Source organism: Oncorhynchus mykiss, chromosome 16 (genome assembly GCF_013265735.2).
Source record: "Oncorhynchus mykiss isolate Arlee chromosome 16, USDA_OmykA_1.1, whole genome shotgun sequence".
NCBI classification, from domain to species: Eukaryota; Metazoa; Chordata; class Actinopteri; order Salmoniformes; family Salmonidae; genus Oncorhynchus; species Oncorhynchus mykiss.
Genome location: NC_048580.1, coordinates 13,283,237 through 13,298,458, shown reverse-complemented (window position 1 = coordinate 13,298,458; position 15,222 = coordinate 13,283,237). Strand labels below are relative to the sequence as shown.

The 15,222-nt window shown below is 40.6% G+C and overlaps 1 protein-coding gene across 4 annotated transcripts in view; it reads left to right on the top strand.

Moving 5' to 3' along the window:
* LOC110491374 (phosphatidylcholine:ceramide cholinephosphotransferase 1) overlaps window positions 1-12,838 on the top strand; it is a 48,752-nt gene extending 35,914 nt beyond the window's left edge. For 3 of the 4 annotated variants that reach the window (XM_021564774.2, XM_021564773.2, XM_021564772.2), the window contains exons 2-6: window positions 7,990-8,827; window positions 8,988-9,105; window positions 10,746-10,899; window positions 11,095-11,261; window positions 11,401-12,838. In XM_021564774.2, coding sequence (XP_021420449.1) covers window positions 8,217-8,827; window positions 8,988-9,105; window positions 10,746-10,899; window positions 11,095-11,261; window positions 11,401-11,580 — 1,230 coding nt within the window. In that variant the 5' untranslated portion in view covers window positions 7,990-8,216 and the 3' untranslated portion in view covers window positions 11,581-12,838. Of the gene's footprint in view, window positions 1-5,528; window positions 5,692-7,989; window positions 8,828-8,987; window positions 9,106-10,745; window positions 10,900-11,094; window positions 11,262-11,400 lie in introns of those variants that run through there. The other variant, XM_021564771.2, reaches the window with a different exon arrangement.
* The last annotated feature ends 2,384 nt before the right edge of the window (window positions 12,839-15,222 follow it).

Here is a 15,222-nt window from a genome sequence, read left to right as displayed (position 1 = left end):
ACTGATCTCAATGGTGGTGGACACAGCCAAGTCAGACCCTTTTTTGGCATTCGGGTTTCTTTCCCACGGCTCCTCTCTGTGGCTTGTCATTCACACTGATTTGAGGGCACTGTAATCGTCATGTTTGTGGCACGTACAATTTAACAGACCGCATGTCAAGGTGACAATATGCACACAATTTATATTCTGCATTTAATGACTATCTAAATTTTGTTTAAAAAAAACAAACATTTGAGACCAACAGCTCGCAGTTGTTGATTCATGCTCTTGGCAAGCTTTAACTCGTCTTGCAAACACCAGCCTCTCTAGCTCACTGTGTATTTAGACTAAGCTTTACCCCGAGTTACTCACACTTAAAACAATTTATTTCCTGTTATGGTGGTAACATTGCCTGGCATTGCATTGGGCATAAGAACAGCCCTTAGCTGTGGTATATTGGCCATATATCACACCCACTCGGGCCTTATTGCTTAAATAACGCATGGTATATCAGCACGGTAGAATTAAATGGCTATAGTTCATTCTTACATGTTCTATGTTTGAGCTGCTTTTGAAAGCAAGTTTGGTAGTGAGTGGAAACGCCAACTGGATGCTTCACATTTATACATCCTGTGAAATATCTGGCTCTAATAAGAAATACTAGAATGGGCTTGGAACCTCTAAACCTGTCAGTCTAACTGGTATTCTCATGGATACGTGCAATGGCGGACCTGGTATTGTGACGCAAGATTGCCACGGTTACCAGGCTTCCTCCAGGCGTCTGAGTCTTGGACGACATGAATTGGAAATGGCTTGATAAAGTATAATAAAAGTTTTACTAAAATGGGCTGATGACTTTGAAAAGAGTTTGCAGACTAGATGGCTAGCTGATCGGGTCATTGATTTTAGCAAGCTCAATGCTAAAAACATAGCTAGCTGAGCAGGTAAGATAGCCAGCATGGTTAAATAAATCATGCAATCTGTAAATCTTTACTCACCGTGATAACTTTCTAAAGGAAATGTTTTTCAGTCATCTGCACTATCTGTTCTGTAGCCAACGACCTAGCCAAGTAGATACTTTCGGACAGCCTGTCATTTTATGATTTTAGAGTTCGCCTGTGTCACGTAGAGTTAAAAAAAAAAAAAAAAAAATCTAATAAATCAAGTTTGAACTTGTTGTATTAGAGTGCCCTCTAATGGTAAAGAATGGCATTGATTATAGCATACTTTCTGCACTGTAATGACAGATGCATGCAATGAATTAATACTTTTTTTTTTCATGAGGATAGCAATAAAAAGGGTGAATAAATTCCCTGTGCATGTGCCTTTACTGACTGCCACAAAGTAACCGGAGGAGTGGAGGTAATTATTAGAATTTATCTTCCATAGGTATACAACTTTGAATTAGTGTTCATTAGTTGTAACATCACAGAACTAGAATGAGATTGTATTCATTTAACACATACATTCCTAATCAAAACTGAAGGCACATTAAAATTAAATTAAATGTTTATTATGAAACATACACGCTACATCACCAAAAGTATGTGGACACCACTTCAAATGAGAGGATTTGGCTTTTTCAGCCAAACCTGTTGCTGACAGGTGTATAAAATCAAGCACCCAGCCATGCAATCTCCATAGACAAACATTGACAGTAGAATGGCCTTACTGAAGAGTTCAGTGACTTTCAATATGGCACTGTCATAGACTGCCACTTTTCCAACAAGTCTGTTCGTCAAATTTCTGCCCTGCTAGAGCTGCCCCGGTCAACTGTAAGTGCTTTTATTGTGAAGTTGAAACGTCTATGAGCCACGAAATGGTAGGCCACACAAGCTCACAGAACGTGACCGCTGAAGTGCGTAGGATGTGAAAATCGTCTGTCCTCGGTGCAACACTCACTACTGTGTTTCAAACAGCTTCTGGAAGAAACGTCAGCAAAATAACTGTTCGTCGGGAGCTTCATGAAATGGATTTCCATGGCCGAGCAGCTGCACACAAGCCTAAGATCACCATGCGCAATGCCAAGCGTCGGCTGGAGTGGTGTAAATCTCGCCGCCATTTGACTCTGGAGCAGGGGAAACGCACTCTCTGGAGTGATGAATCACGCTTCATCATCTGGCAGTCCGATGGCCAAATCTGTGTTTGGCGGATGCCAGGATAACGCTACCTGCCCGGATGCATAGTGCCAACTGTAAAGTTTGGTGGAGGAGGAATAATGGTCTGGGGCTGGTTTTCAGGGTTCAGGCTAGGCCCCTTAGTTCCAGTGACGGGGAATCTTAACGCTACAGCATATAATGATAGTCTAGACGTTTCTGTGCTTCCAACTGTTTGGCAACAGTTTGGGCCAGGTCCTTTCCTGTTTAAGCATGACAATGTCACTGTGCACAAAGTGAGGTCCGTACAGAAATGATTTGTCAATCAGTGTGGAAAAACTTGACTGGCATGCACAGTGCCCTGTCCTCATCCCCATCGAACACCTTTGGGATGAATTGGAACGCAGACCGCGAGCCAGGCCTAATTGCCCAACATCCATGCCCAACCTCACTAATGCTCTTGTGGCTGAAGGGAATCCTAGTGGAAAGCCTTCCCAGAAGGGTGGATGCTGTTGTAGCAACAAAGGGGGGACCAACTCCATATTAATGGCCATGACTTTGGAATGAGATGTTCGATGAGCAGGTATCCACTTACACTACATGACCAAAAGTATGTTTTAGATTCCCAGGAATGAGAAATGGCAGTGTCACTACTTATGCAGCAGGCATTTCAAAATAAAATGTAAAAAATCAGACATTCACATGTGACACTTAGGGAAGACTCATTCCCTACAGATTTTGAGGTATGGAATTACACATTCACTACAAAGGGGTTTTTGTTGAGTTATCCTCAGCATATCTATGTAATTAAACAGATTCATTTATTTGTACCATTTTTTTTTTTATCTGGCAATTCCGCTTGCTTCCACGAGCCCAACCCCAAAGACAGTTTGCTGTGTAAACATCCAGTAAAAGAGATCTACATCACTGTAGATTCAGTCATAATGCAAACACAGTTTGCAGACTGTTCTTTAAAAAAAAAAAAATTGCATGTTGCTTTGTAAAAAGGGGAACCATGACTATGCTAGAATGAGTCCTAGTAAGAGTTCAGAGGCACTCATTCGCAGCCTGGATCATGACTTGCAAGACCCTATCCATGACCTGTAAAACCCTATACTTGACTTACAAGACCATATTCCAAGTCCTACACTATCAACTCCCTCAGGAACTCTATACCCTGCCTGTAAGCAGTCCATAGATACCAACTACACATACAAAAATTAGAGGCCAAGTCATAGCGAGTCACTAGTTGGCTCCTTGTGGAGCCTTCTCGCCCGGGCCATAATGAATGCATTTGTATTTAGTGTCTTATGTATTATTCCGTTTGCAAACATCTGTGGTGCCTATAACGTTACATAATCTACCTGTGATTGTTGTTCATTAGAATGTGTACCTATCAACAGGTTAGCTAGGAGCTAATGTCTTATCTCTGAGTAATTCATTTCCCTACAATTTTCACAAGAAAAAAACTCACTGCACCACATAACATTAGCCTATTTCAACACTGTCCTCCATATCAATCAGGCTAGCTAGCCAGATGGTTTAATGTGACTTTTTTACCCAGGTTTTTTTTTTTGTGATGTAAAAAAATCTATATAATTATGATTTCTAATAAGGTACACAAAACAGGTGCACATAGACAGAGAACCAAGTGACAACCTAACCCAAGCTAATGTTATCTACGTCTCACCTAGCTAAGTTAACGTTAGCTAGCTAACGTAAACGTAAACTCGTACATCGCCTTGGTCTGTACAATTGCCCTTATTTTTAGCGCCCCAAAAACGTAATACTTCCAGATCAACTGTAATGTCAATACCATTGTAAAGCACAATTTCTCCCCTTCCCAACAGAATCAATTACATGACCTAAACACTGCCAGTTTCTGCATAATTCAAGCAGGCAATGAGCCCCTTCTGGTCTTTTTAAAAATGGCGGGTGGCGACGCGAAACTAATGCGTGATAGTGAGAAGGAGAGATGTTGTGTGGGAAAATTGCTTTTTTTCCCTCAATCTGTCCAACTTATCACCTTATCGCCTCTAAAATGTAAATAAAACACTATACAGAGTTTATATGTGTCATTACATACCTATTTGAATCGGGTTTTTAGGGTGGTAAATAAAGTGATCTTAAAAGTAAACAGTGTCTTTGAGAATGATGATCGCATACAATGATGACGCAAAAAATGACTAGGTATCCCCCGTCACTGTCAATTTCTTGTTTTTAAAGGATGAGAGAAGTGCTACACCTGGTGGAGAGAGATTGTAAGACAGAAGTAGTTGCTTTATGCGTGCTGTACTGTACGTTACGACATGCCACGTCTAGCTGTAACGAAGGGTCCGTTTTTTTAAAACTTTTCTCCAATACTATAGAGCCATTACCATGTCGATCAACGCTTGAATAGAAACATAGTTCACACCCCTGATTTTGAAGTCAACACAGTAGCTACAGTCCCATTTAGTTTTCTTTGTAGCCTCATTTGAATGTCTGCGGTTGGGCACATTTGTACGGAACTGGGATCAGTGAAATGAAGGCTAAACTGATAACGGCGTGAAGAGCAGAAATTTCAACTAGCAAGCAAGTCGCAGCAAAGAAAAACGCGGGGGTGATTCTGGCAGGGGGGTATTTGATTTTTCGGCACAACACCGGCAAATGAACACATTTTTATATCGGGCAAATTAGTTAAATTATAGCCATAATCAACTCTATGCGTTCTCTCGAAAATAATGCAACTCTGTGGAAGGTGTGTTCCACGACGCGCTATTTTCCATAGAACGCATGCCTCGATCACACCACCGACAGTGTTTATACAGTTTTCTACACCAGAATTGTATTAATTTACAATGGAACGCTGCGTTTGACTTGCTGCATTGAAGCAGTGTGTGGTGCATATGTTTGACTTATCGAACGTCTACGTCAAACTGTATGTGTACAGGCTTGACAGAAATGGTAGCAGAAGGTGAATGTTGAACTTTTGTTCCACACATATCCAGATGATGCTGTTACATTTGGCTCAGAACACAATCGGGTCTATCGTTGTGATCGAGGGGTTAATTGATTATGGGCGGCACCTTAGCGCTCACTTTCTGTTACTGTCAGTTTTTATCAGAGCTATTGTGTGTATGTATGGGGCAGCAGGGTAGCCTAGTGGTTAGAGTGTTAGACTTGTAACCGAAAGGTTGCACGTTCAAATCCCCGAGCTGATAAGGTACAAATCTATCGATCTGCCCCTGAACATGCAGTTAACTAGGCCGTCATTGAAAATAAGAATTTGTTCTTAACTAGTATTTAACTAGTTAAGTCTTTCTCCAAAAATCCAAAAATCACAGGGTGTCATCCCATCCACATAAAATAAGCGAGGCTTTACTTTTCTGATGTAATTTTCTGGAGAAGTGGCACAATTATGGCTTTTTTTGCCAATATAAACAACCATCCCCCTCCCTCAAAGACCGATTTGTAAACAGTGCCCCACCCTGTGAGCAAACTGTTGGAATGTTCGATGTTTCCCCATACCCGCGCTTCACATACGTTGCCTCAACTTGCCTGTTGGTGAATTTCTTATGAGGAGTAGCTTATTGTCAAACCGGATTTGTTCATTCCGCGACACAGCAGCAACAAGGTAACACGTTTTGTTGTCAATTATTCCAGAGCCTGCAATAATGTAGTCTACACATTTTAAACGAATACGACTCTCAACACGGAATTTGCTTTCTCCATTATACTGTATTGATACGGCAATAACAAAATGCTTACAAAGTCGTAGACGCGGTGTGTTTTATGAAATAACAGTTTTACTGAGCTGTGGGCTAATTCCTCACCTGAAAGCACTTTTCGCTGGCATTTGAACGGATAGTTGAGGCTTTGTTTCCTAAAATTAGCAGTCTCGTATCCTGAACGAGAGCGCGCTTGCTTGCGTCGAAATTCTGCGGTCCTGTGTGTGCGCAATATTGTGTGTGTGTGTGTGTGCAATATTGTGTGTGTGTGTGTGTGTGTGCAATATTGTGTGTGTGTGTGCAATATAATGTGTGTGTGTGTGTGTATGTATACAGTGTTGGGGAAAAAGTACCCTATTGTCATATTTGAGTAAAAGGAAAGCTACTTTACTTTTACTGGAGTCATGTTCCATTGAGTCACCCAGTAAAATACTACTTGAGGAAAAGTCTCAAATTATTTGGTTTTAAGGGTACTTAAGTATCAAAAGTAAAAGTTTGAAATTCCTTAAATTAAGCGAACTAGACGGAACTGTTTTTTTTTTTTTTTTACGGATAGCCAGGGGCACGCTCCGACACTCAAGACATAATTTACAAATGACTCGTGTGTTTAGTGTGTCTGCCAGATCAAAGGCTGTGGGAATGACCTGGTATGTTCCCTTGATGTGTAGGAGTTGGACCATTTTCCTCTCCTGCTAAGCATTCCAAATGTAATGAGTACTTTTTGATGTCGGGAATAATGTATGGAATAAAAAGTACATAATTTTCTTCAGGAATGTAGTGAAGTAAAATATATAAAAAATATAAATAGTAAAGTACAGATGCCCCCCAAAACTACTTAAGTATGACTCTAAAGAAGTTTGACTTGAGTACTTTACGTGTTTGCGCTTGTACACTACCATTAAAATGTTTGGGGTCACTTAGAAATGTCCTTGTTTCTTAAAGAAAAGCATTTTTTTGTTCATTAAAATAACATCAATTGATCAGAAATAAAGTGCAGACATTGTTGCTGATTTAAAAAAAAAAAATAATAATAATGATAAGGATTATCAACATTGGCACACAGAGGCCCATTTATCAGCAATCATCACTCTTGTGTTCCAATGGCGTGTTAGCTAATCCAAGATTATAATTTTAAAAGGATAATTGATCATTGGAAAACCCCTTTGCAATTATGTTATCTGAAAACTGTTGTTCTGATTTAAAGAAGCAATAAAACTGTCCTTAAGACTAGTTGAGTATTAGGAGAATCAGCATTTGTGGGTTCGATTACAGGCTCAAATTGGCCAGAAACAAAACTTTCTTCTGAAACTCGTCAGTCTGTTCTTGTTCCGAGAAATGAAGGCTATTCCATGTGAGAAATTGCCATGAAACTGAAAATCTCATACAACGCTGTGTGCTAGTCCTTTCACAGAACAGCGCAAACTGGATCTAATGAGAATAGAAAGAGTAGGAGGCCCCGGTGCACAACTGAGCAAGAGGACAAGTACATTAGAGTGTCTAGTTTGAGAAACAGATGCCTCACTAGTCCTCAACTGGCAGCTTCATTAAATAGTACCCGCAAAACAGTAGTCCCTATGTCAACAGTGGGACTACTGCTCCAGATACTCAACTAGTCTAAAGAATGCCAGTTTTATTGCTTCTTTAATCAGAACAGTTTTCAGCTGTGATTACATAATTGCAAAAGGTTTTTCTAATGATCAATTAGCCTTTGTAAAATGATACATTTGGATTAGCTAACACAACGTGCCATTGGAACACAGGAGTGATGGTTGCTGATAATGGGCCTCTGTACGCCTATGTAGATATTCCATAAAAAATCAGCCGTTTCCAGCTACAATAGTAATTTACAACATTAACAATGTCTGCACTGTATTTCTGATCAATTTGATATTTTAATGGACAAAATGTGCTTTTCTTTCAAAAACAAGGACATTTCTAACCCCAAACTTTTGAACGTGTGTCTGAGAATCTGTTGACTGGGTGATTTTTAATGCACTCTACATTATGAATATTAGACTTTTTTACCATTTATAGATCATGTTTTTTATTCTACAATTAATACATCTGCTTTGTCATCACACGATTCAATAGATTACATACATTTATATAATAGGCTTTGTAACACAAAGTTTGTCAAAGTAATGTGTGAATGCTTGTAAATGTGTGTTGAATTGTTTTAAGATTTTTTTTCTCTCCCATTTTAGGACAAAATTGTCACAGCAAGTTCAATCACAAACCTTGGTAGGATGGATTAACCTCTAGATTTGCCTGACTGGACACTCCAGGTGTCGGCAGCACCCAATGTCCTTTCTACATGATGAGTGTGACCTGAGGAGGACTCTGGGTTTGTTAGACCGAACCGCTAACACTTCTGGACTCTTCCACCCAAGTTTCTCCCCCCGTTTGCCACTCGTACGGCACGGGGACTGACATGAAGAAAGTGGCCCAGTGGTCAACGGAGGACGTGCGCCAGTGGCTGACAAATGAGGGAATGCAGGAATACTCTGAGGCCTTCCTCCACCTGGATGGCCAGGGCCTCCTGCAGCTCTCCAAGGCGGACTTCCAGACGGCCCCTCTGGTTCTTGTCACCTCGGACAGAGGCAGACAGCTTTTGGACAAGTTGGAGACTCTCAGAATAGAGCACCACATTGAAGCACATAAAAATGGGCATGCCAACGGACACTCCATCTTGACCGTCATCAATGAGGTAAATGGGAACAAGCCCAAGAGTAACGGTCTGATCAATGGGTTTCACAAGGAACGGGTTCAGATCCACATGCCTGAGATCAACCGCTCTCCGTTCCCTGAAGAGTGGGGGAAGACTGGCGTGGCTTGCATCTACGCCATGGTCTGCTTCGTCTGCACCACCATCATTATCTCTGTGGTCCACGAACGCGTGCCTCCCAAAGAGGCTACTCCGCCCCTGCCAGACAAGTTCTTTGACTTTTTTGACCGAGTAGACTGGGCTTTTTCCATATGCGAAATCAACGGCATGATACTGGTCGGCCTGTGGCTTCTACAGTTGACACTGTTAAAATATAGGTAAATGAACAAGATAAGTCGTTATCAAATGATTGTAACTTGAATTCTAACATCCGGAACGTATTGAAGGATCCACTCCATGTTAAAGTATGTTTTGCCATGTGCTGATTAAGCGCTCCAGCAAGTCTTGATTCTGTATGTACTACTTTCTCGTCCTCAGGTCCATCGTTGGTCGACGTTTCTTCTTCATCGTTGGCACACTGTACCTATACAGGTGTATCACCATGTACATAACCACACTCCCTGTGCCAGGAATGCATTTCAAGTGCTCTCCTAAGGTACTTGCCACTTCTCCCTGGGCTGAGAAATATAGACTTTTTGTTGCATTATTTAATTATGCAAAAACATACAGGTAACTGCCAAAATAAAGAAAATGCCAACATAGTTTCTTAATGGGGCGTTGGGCCTCCACGAGCCAGAACAGCTTCAGTGCGCCTTGGCATATATTCTGCTAGTGTCTGGAACTCTATTGGATGGGTGCAACACCATTGGTCCACTAAATTCCATAATTTGTTATTTTTTTGTTGATGGTGGTGGAAAATGCTGTCTCAAGCCCCTCTCCAGAATCTCCCATAAGTGTTCAATTGGGTTGAGATGACGGCCATGGCATATGGTTTACATCGTTTTCATGCTCTTCAAACCATTCAGTGACCACTCGTACCCAGTGGACGGGGGGCATAGCTATGGTAGCAAAAATAATATCAAAAAGAAGGACCTGCCAAGCATGTTTATACATGACTCTAATCATGGGATGTTAATTGCTTTATTAACTCAGGAACCAGACTTGTGTGGAAGCACCTGCTTTCAATATACTTTGTATCCCTCAATTACTCAAGTGTTTCCATTATTTTGGCAGTTACCTGTAGCATACTAAGTGAAATGACTGTAGTTAGTAGTTTGTCTTAACATGTCTGTGAACCTCAGAGGTCGATGTTGAAAGTGCTGAGTGAGAAGGCTCTGAGAATAGCATTTTTTTATGTGGATGATGAGAACCAAAATTATTTTCCAGCTGTTGACCCCCTATGGTCCCAATTTTCCAATGCAGGCAGGGTTTTAAAAGGAAGTAAAAAGAAAAGAACTAGAGATGTTCTCACGTTAAACGACAACAGATGATTTTTGCCTCTTTGAAGGTTTATTTTTTATTTGTTGGTCATGTTTTTAAGGATAGTAGACGGCATTTGTCAATTTGATTTAGACCCATGTCATCAGCAGTTTCTCAGCCATGCTATAGTAAAAGCTGATATATTCCCTCACATTAAGTTGATGATTTATCTGTAGCCAACATTTTATATGGTCTTAAGACTCAATGGCTGTGAACATTTATTTGATTGCGTATGACCACTTTGTTCACCTACTGTGACAACCACTTTTCTCAATGCTCCCTACTTTTAGCAGGTCTGTTCAGTCATGAAACAGGGGTGTGGCGTTAGTTCCTCTTGAGTGTTCCTGCCCTCAAGTTAGTGGGAGGCATACAGTAGAGAACTAGTGAACAAGGCCACGATCTGCAGCCCCTCAGCACACCACAGGCCAGGATATCCCCTTGGAGGAAACCATTCGTTATCAGTCCAAATTTGCCGGCTCATCTATTTCTAACAATTCCACATTTCCTATTTAATCTAACTGAATTAACCAAATTAGTGATAGCTTTCCAACTGTTGAAAGCAGTTGGCTGTGGGCCAGTTTTCTGACTGGAGGCCTTGTTCCAAGTTAGTCTGATCATGTATGATCAGCTTCTAACTGGCGAACAGGGTTAGTACTGTTCAAGCTCCTAATAGTAGGCTAACACATCCCCTTTCGCAGACACACAGGTTGTTACTGTATAATTGTTGAATAAGTCTGATTTTACGTTTTTATGCCTTTCTGGAGCACACTAACTTGACATACTTTTGTGGTGTTTTATTTTTTTATTCTGTTGTAGCTGTTTGGTGACTGGGAGTCCCAAATGCGGCGAGTCATGAAGATGATTGCAGGAGGAGGCCTCACCATCACTGGCTCGCACCACATGTGTGGGGACTACCTTTACAGTGGCCACACAGTCATGCTGACACTCAGCTATCTCTTCATTAAAGAATGTAAGTAGGCTACACAACACTACGGCATAGCCTCTCTTAGTGAAACCTGTGATGTCTGTGATATGTTTATTTTTGGAGTGGAGGAGACAGTCTGTGGTAAACTGTACGAGCTGTTGGAGCTGATGTATGTTCTCACAACAGGCATACATCTGATTGGTCACATTGACTTAAAGGTATTTTCTGTGTTTCTTGCAGACTCTCCAAAACGGTTCTGGTGGTACCATTTGATCTGCTGGCTGCTATGTGCTGTAGGCCTCTTCTGCATTCTCTTGGCTCATGACCACTACTCCATAGATGTGGTGGTGGCTTACTTTATCACCACACGCCTATTCTGGTGGTACCACACCATGGCCAACCAGCAAGTAAGTCTATATTTGGTCACACTTACCAGTGGAATAACCAATGTAAATACCCTGTAATAGACTAGTATTACCTACATGTTCAACGTGTATCAACAATTAAGGCATGGTGTTGTTCATGAACATTTAATTTGTTTCACAGGTGCTGAAGGAATCATCGCAGAGCAACTTTTTCTCAAGGGTGTGGTGGTACCGAATCTTCCAGTACCTGGAACAGAATGTCACAGGCATCGTCCCTCGGAACTACCAGATGCCGCTGTCATGGCCACCGGCCCAATGGAGTCAAGTGAAGTACAGCCGTGTTGACACACAGTGCCCGTGACAGCGGGAAGTGACCCCCCCCCCCCCCCCCCCCCAGGAGGACATGATGGTGGGTCTCTTAACGACCATCTCCCTTTAACGTTCTCCTGTAACATACACTCCAGTCCAACTGACTAGTACTGTGACAACCATCGTTTCAGCCAAAACATTTCACATTGGAAAACAATCATTCTATCCTCTCGAGGCTACTCTGAAAGTAATGGTTTCCAGTGGGTGGATCGCAAGCATTTCAAAAGTGGGTCCAGATCTATTTCAACTCGCAACAGGAAATCTATAGTTAAAGGCTAATATCTCCCTCTGTAACCGGTTACTGAAATGTTATTAAATAAACATGTTTGTCACAGCGATTGGGCTGTTCCGAAAGTTTGGTGTTATCATGCTCAGATGTTTTACTAAGTTTTGGTTCAAAATAGCTTTGAGAACTGACCTGTCGTGAAGCAGGAGGCGTTTTTTTTGTAGTGACTTACATTTTTGTAGTTGTCTAAAATAAGCTTGGCCAAGGTGTAAACTATTTTCTAAGCATATAACAGGTTTATTATTCAAATTAATGCTTTAGATTTTTACAGTTAGGAGACTATAGCAAAAAGGAGAAAATAAATTAGTAACAATATTCCTCAGTGCCTTTCTTGTTGTGATTGTACAGTAAGTGTATCAGTGTCCTCATTAATGTTGACTTGAATGACCGTTTTTAAAGTGCTACATCAGTATTTACACTTGAACAGATAGGAGGGTGTTTAAATGAACCTGATGCTGATCACCAATTTACAGCATAGACAGTTGAGCAATTACGACTCCATGACATTTTCTCCCTGTTTCTGAATGTAAAAAATCATGACATTCTTTTAACCATGTCAGTGTCTTTCCAAGTCGGTCATGTTTGCTTAAAAAAAAGAACATTTCATATTTTCCATTGATTTATTTATTACATCGATCATTTCTTGTGTTTTTGCTTGGGATATTGGATTCCCATGTCATTTCTTGCCTATTATGCCAAATAGCTGCATTGTTTGGGCTGTCCTTTGACCCAAAGGTTAGGTCAGTGTGATGGAGAGGGAGGTTAAAAGCAAGGTTTTATTGAGTGGTCCTGACAATTTCTTTCTCAGCTTACTGATGATGACTGACCCAAATGCCCCTCTCCTCAATTTTATATGTGTACCTCAGAAGTGTCGTGTTAACCAACCAATGAGAAGAGCTGATTATGGTGTAACCATGGAAGAAATTAATCCAAAAGGAAATAAATAATATTTAGCACACCTTAATCTGTGATTCTTTTGTTTTATTTATGTACTGGAGAAGTGATCTTTCTCTACACAATTTGGTCATGACAGCTTTGCACAGTCTTGGCGTTCTCTCAACCAGCTTTGTGAGGTAGTCATTTCAAGTAACAGGTGTGCCTTGTTAAAAGTTAAATTGTGGAATTTCTTCCCTTATTAATGCATTTGAGATAATCAGTTGTGTTGTGACATGGTAGGGTTGGAATACAGAAGATGGTATTTTACCAAATAGGGCTAAGTTCATATTATGGCAAGAAAAGCTCAAATAAGCAAAGAGAAACGAAAGTCCATTACTTTAAGACATGAAGGTCAGTCGATGCAGAACACTTCAAGAACTTTTAAAGTTTCAAGTGCAGTCGCAAAATCCATCAAGCGCTATGATGAACTGGCTCTCATGAGGACCACCACAGGAAAGGAAGACCCAGAGTTCCCTCTGCTGCAGAGGATAAGCTCTGCAGCAGAGTTCACTTCACCTCAGATTGCTGCCAAAATAAATGCTTCAGAGTTCAAGTAACCAACATATCTCAACATCATCTGTTCAGAGGAGACTGTGTGAATCAGGCTTTCATGGTTTAATTGCTGCAAAGAAACCACTTAAGGACACCAGTGAGAAGAAGAGACTGGCTTGGACCTAGAAACACGAGCAATGGACATTAGACCGACATAAATCTGTCCTTTTGATCTGATGAGTCGAAATTTGAGATTTTTTGGGGGGTTCCAACTGCTGTCTTTGTGAGACGCAGAGTAGGTGAACGAAGGATCTCTGCATGTGTGGTTCCCACCATGAAGCATGGAGGAGGTGTGGGGGTGCTTTGCTGCTTTGCTGGTGATACTGTCAGTGATTTATTTAGAATTCCAGGCACACTTAACCAGCATGCACACTTAACCAGCATGCCTACCACAGCATTCTGCAGCGTTACGCCATTCCATCGGGTTGCACTTAATCCCACTATCAGTAGTTTTTCAAAAGGACAATGACCAACACACTTCCAGGCAGTGTAAGGGCTATTTGACTAAGGAGAGTGATGGAGTGCTGCATCAGATGACCTGCCTCCACAATCACCTGACCTCAACCCAATTGAGATGGTTTGGGATGAGTTGGATCGCAGAGCAAAGGAAAAGCAGCCATCAAGTGCTCAGCATATGTGGGAACTCCTTCAAGACTGTTGCAAAAACATTCCAGGTAAAGCTGGTTGAGAAAATGCCAAAAGTGTGCAAAGCTGTCTTCAAGGCAAAGGGTGGCTACTTTGAAGAATCTAAACTATAAAATATATAATATATATATATATATATATATATATATTTTTTTTTAAACAATTTTTGGTTACTACATGATTCCATATGTTTCATTTCATAGTTTTGATGTCTTCACTGTTTTATTCTACAATGTAAAAATAAAGGAAAACCCTTCAATGAGTAGGTGTGTCCAAACTTTTGACTGGTACTGTATATCTATGACCTTTGGAGTGAAAATTACTTCCAAGGGATATCTGAAAGGTGTGCAACTTAACAGCTACCCTTGGACAAGACTGAGGTTTATTTTATGGTACTGCTGGTTTGTTTTTAATACAGGCTGTAAAACAATATCTGATCAAGTCATGTTGCCTTTGTTCCAGGACTGTACACTATAACCTAGTCAGTCTAAAATAATCCTGCAGCAACATGAAATGTGGATTATAATTAGACATTTTTGTTGAGGTTGATACAGTACATTTTTCGTGAGGGGAAAATCAAGTCTGAAATTTCAGTGGAAATGCCAAACTTCTGAAGCTTTTTTAAACCTCATACGCTACAAGTTTTTCATTTCCTGCATTGGAAGTTCTCCTGCAACATGGTGATGAAATGTAAGATCCTTCACCTGTATGGGTAATGGCATTTCCAACTCCATGTCCACCAACCATTATGCTCTGCAGTTCGTGTCTTCAGAAAGTATTCACACCCCTTGACTTATTCCCCATTTTGTTGTTTCAGCCTGAATTCAAAATTAATTAAATTAAACTCTCACCCACCTACACACACAATACCGCCATAATGACAAAGTGAAAACATGTTTTTAGAAATGTTTGCAAATTTTTTGAAGATGAAATACAAAAATATCTAATTTACATGCACTACCGGTCAAACATTTTAGAACACCTACTCATTCAAGTGTTTTTTATTTAGACTTTTTTCTACAATGTAGAATAATAGTGAAGACAACAAAACGATGAAATAACACATGGAATCATGTAGGAACAAAAAAACTTAAAACAGATTCTTCAAATAGCCACCCTTTACCTTGATGACAGATTGGCACACTCTTGGCGTTCTCTCAACCAGCTTCATGAGGTTGTAATTTCAATTAACAGGTGGGCCTTAAGTTCATTTGT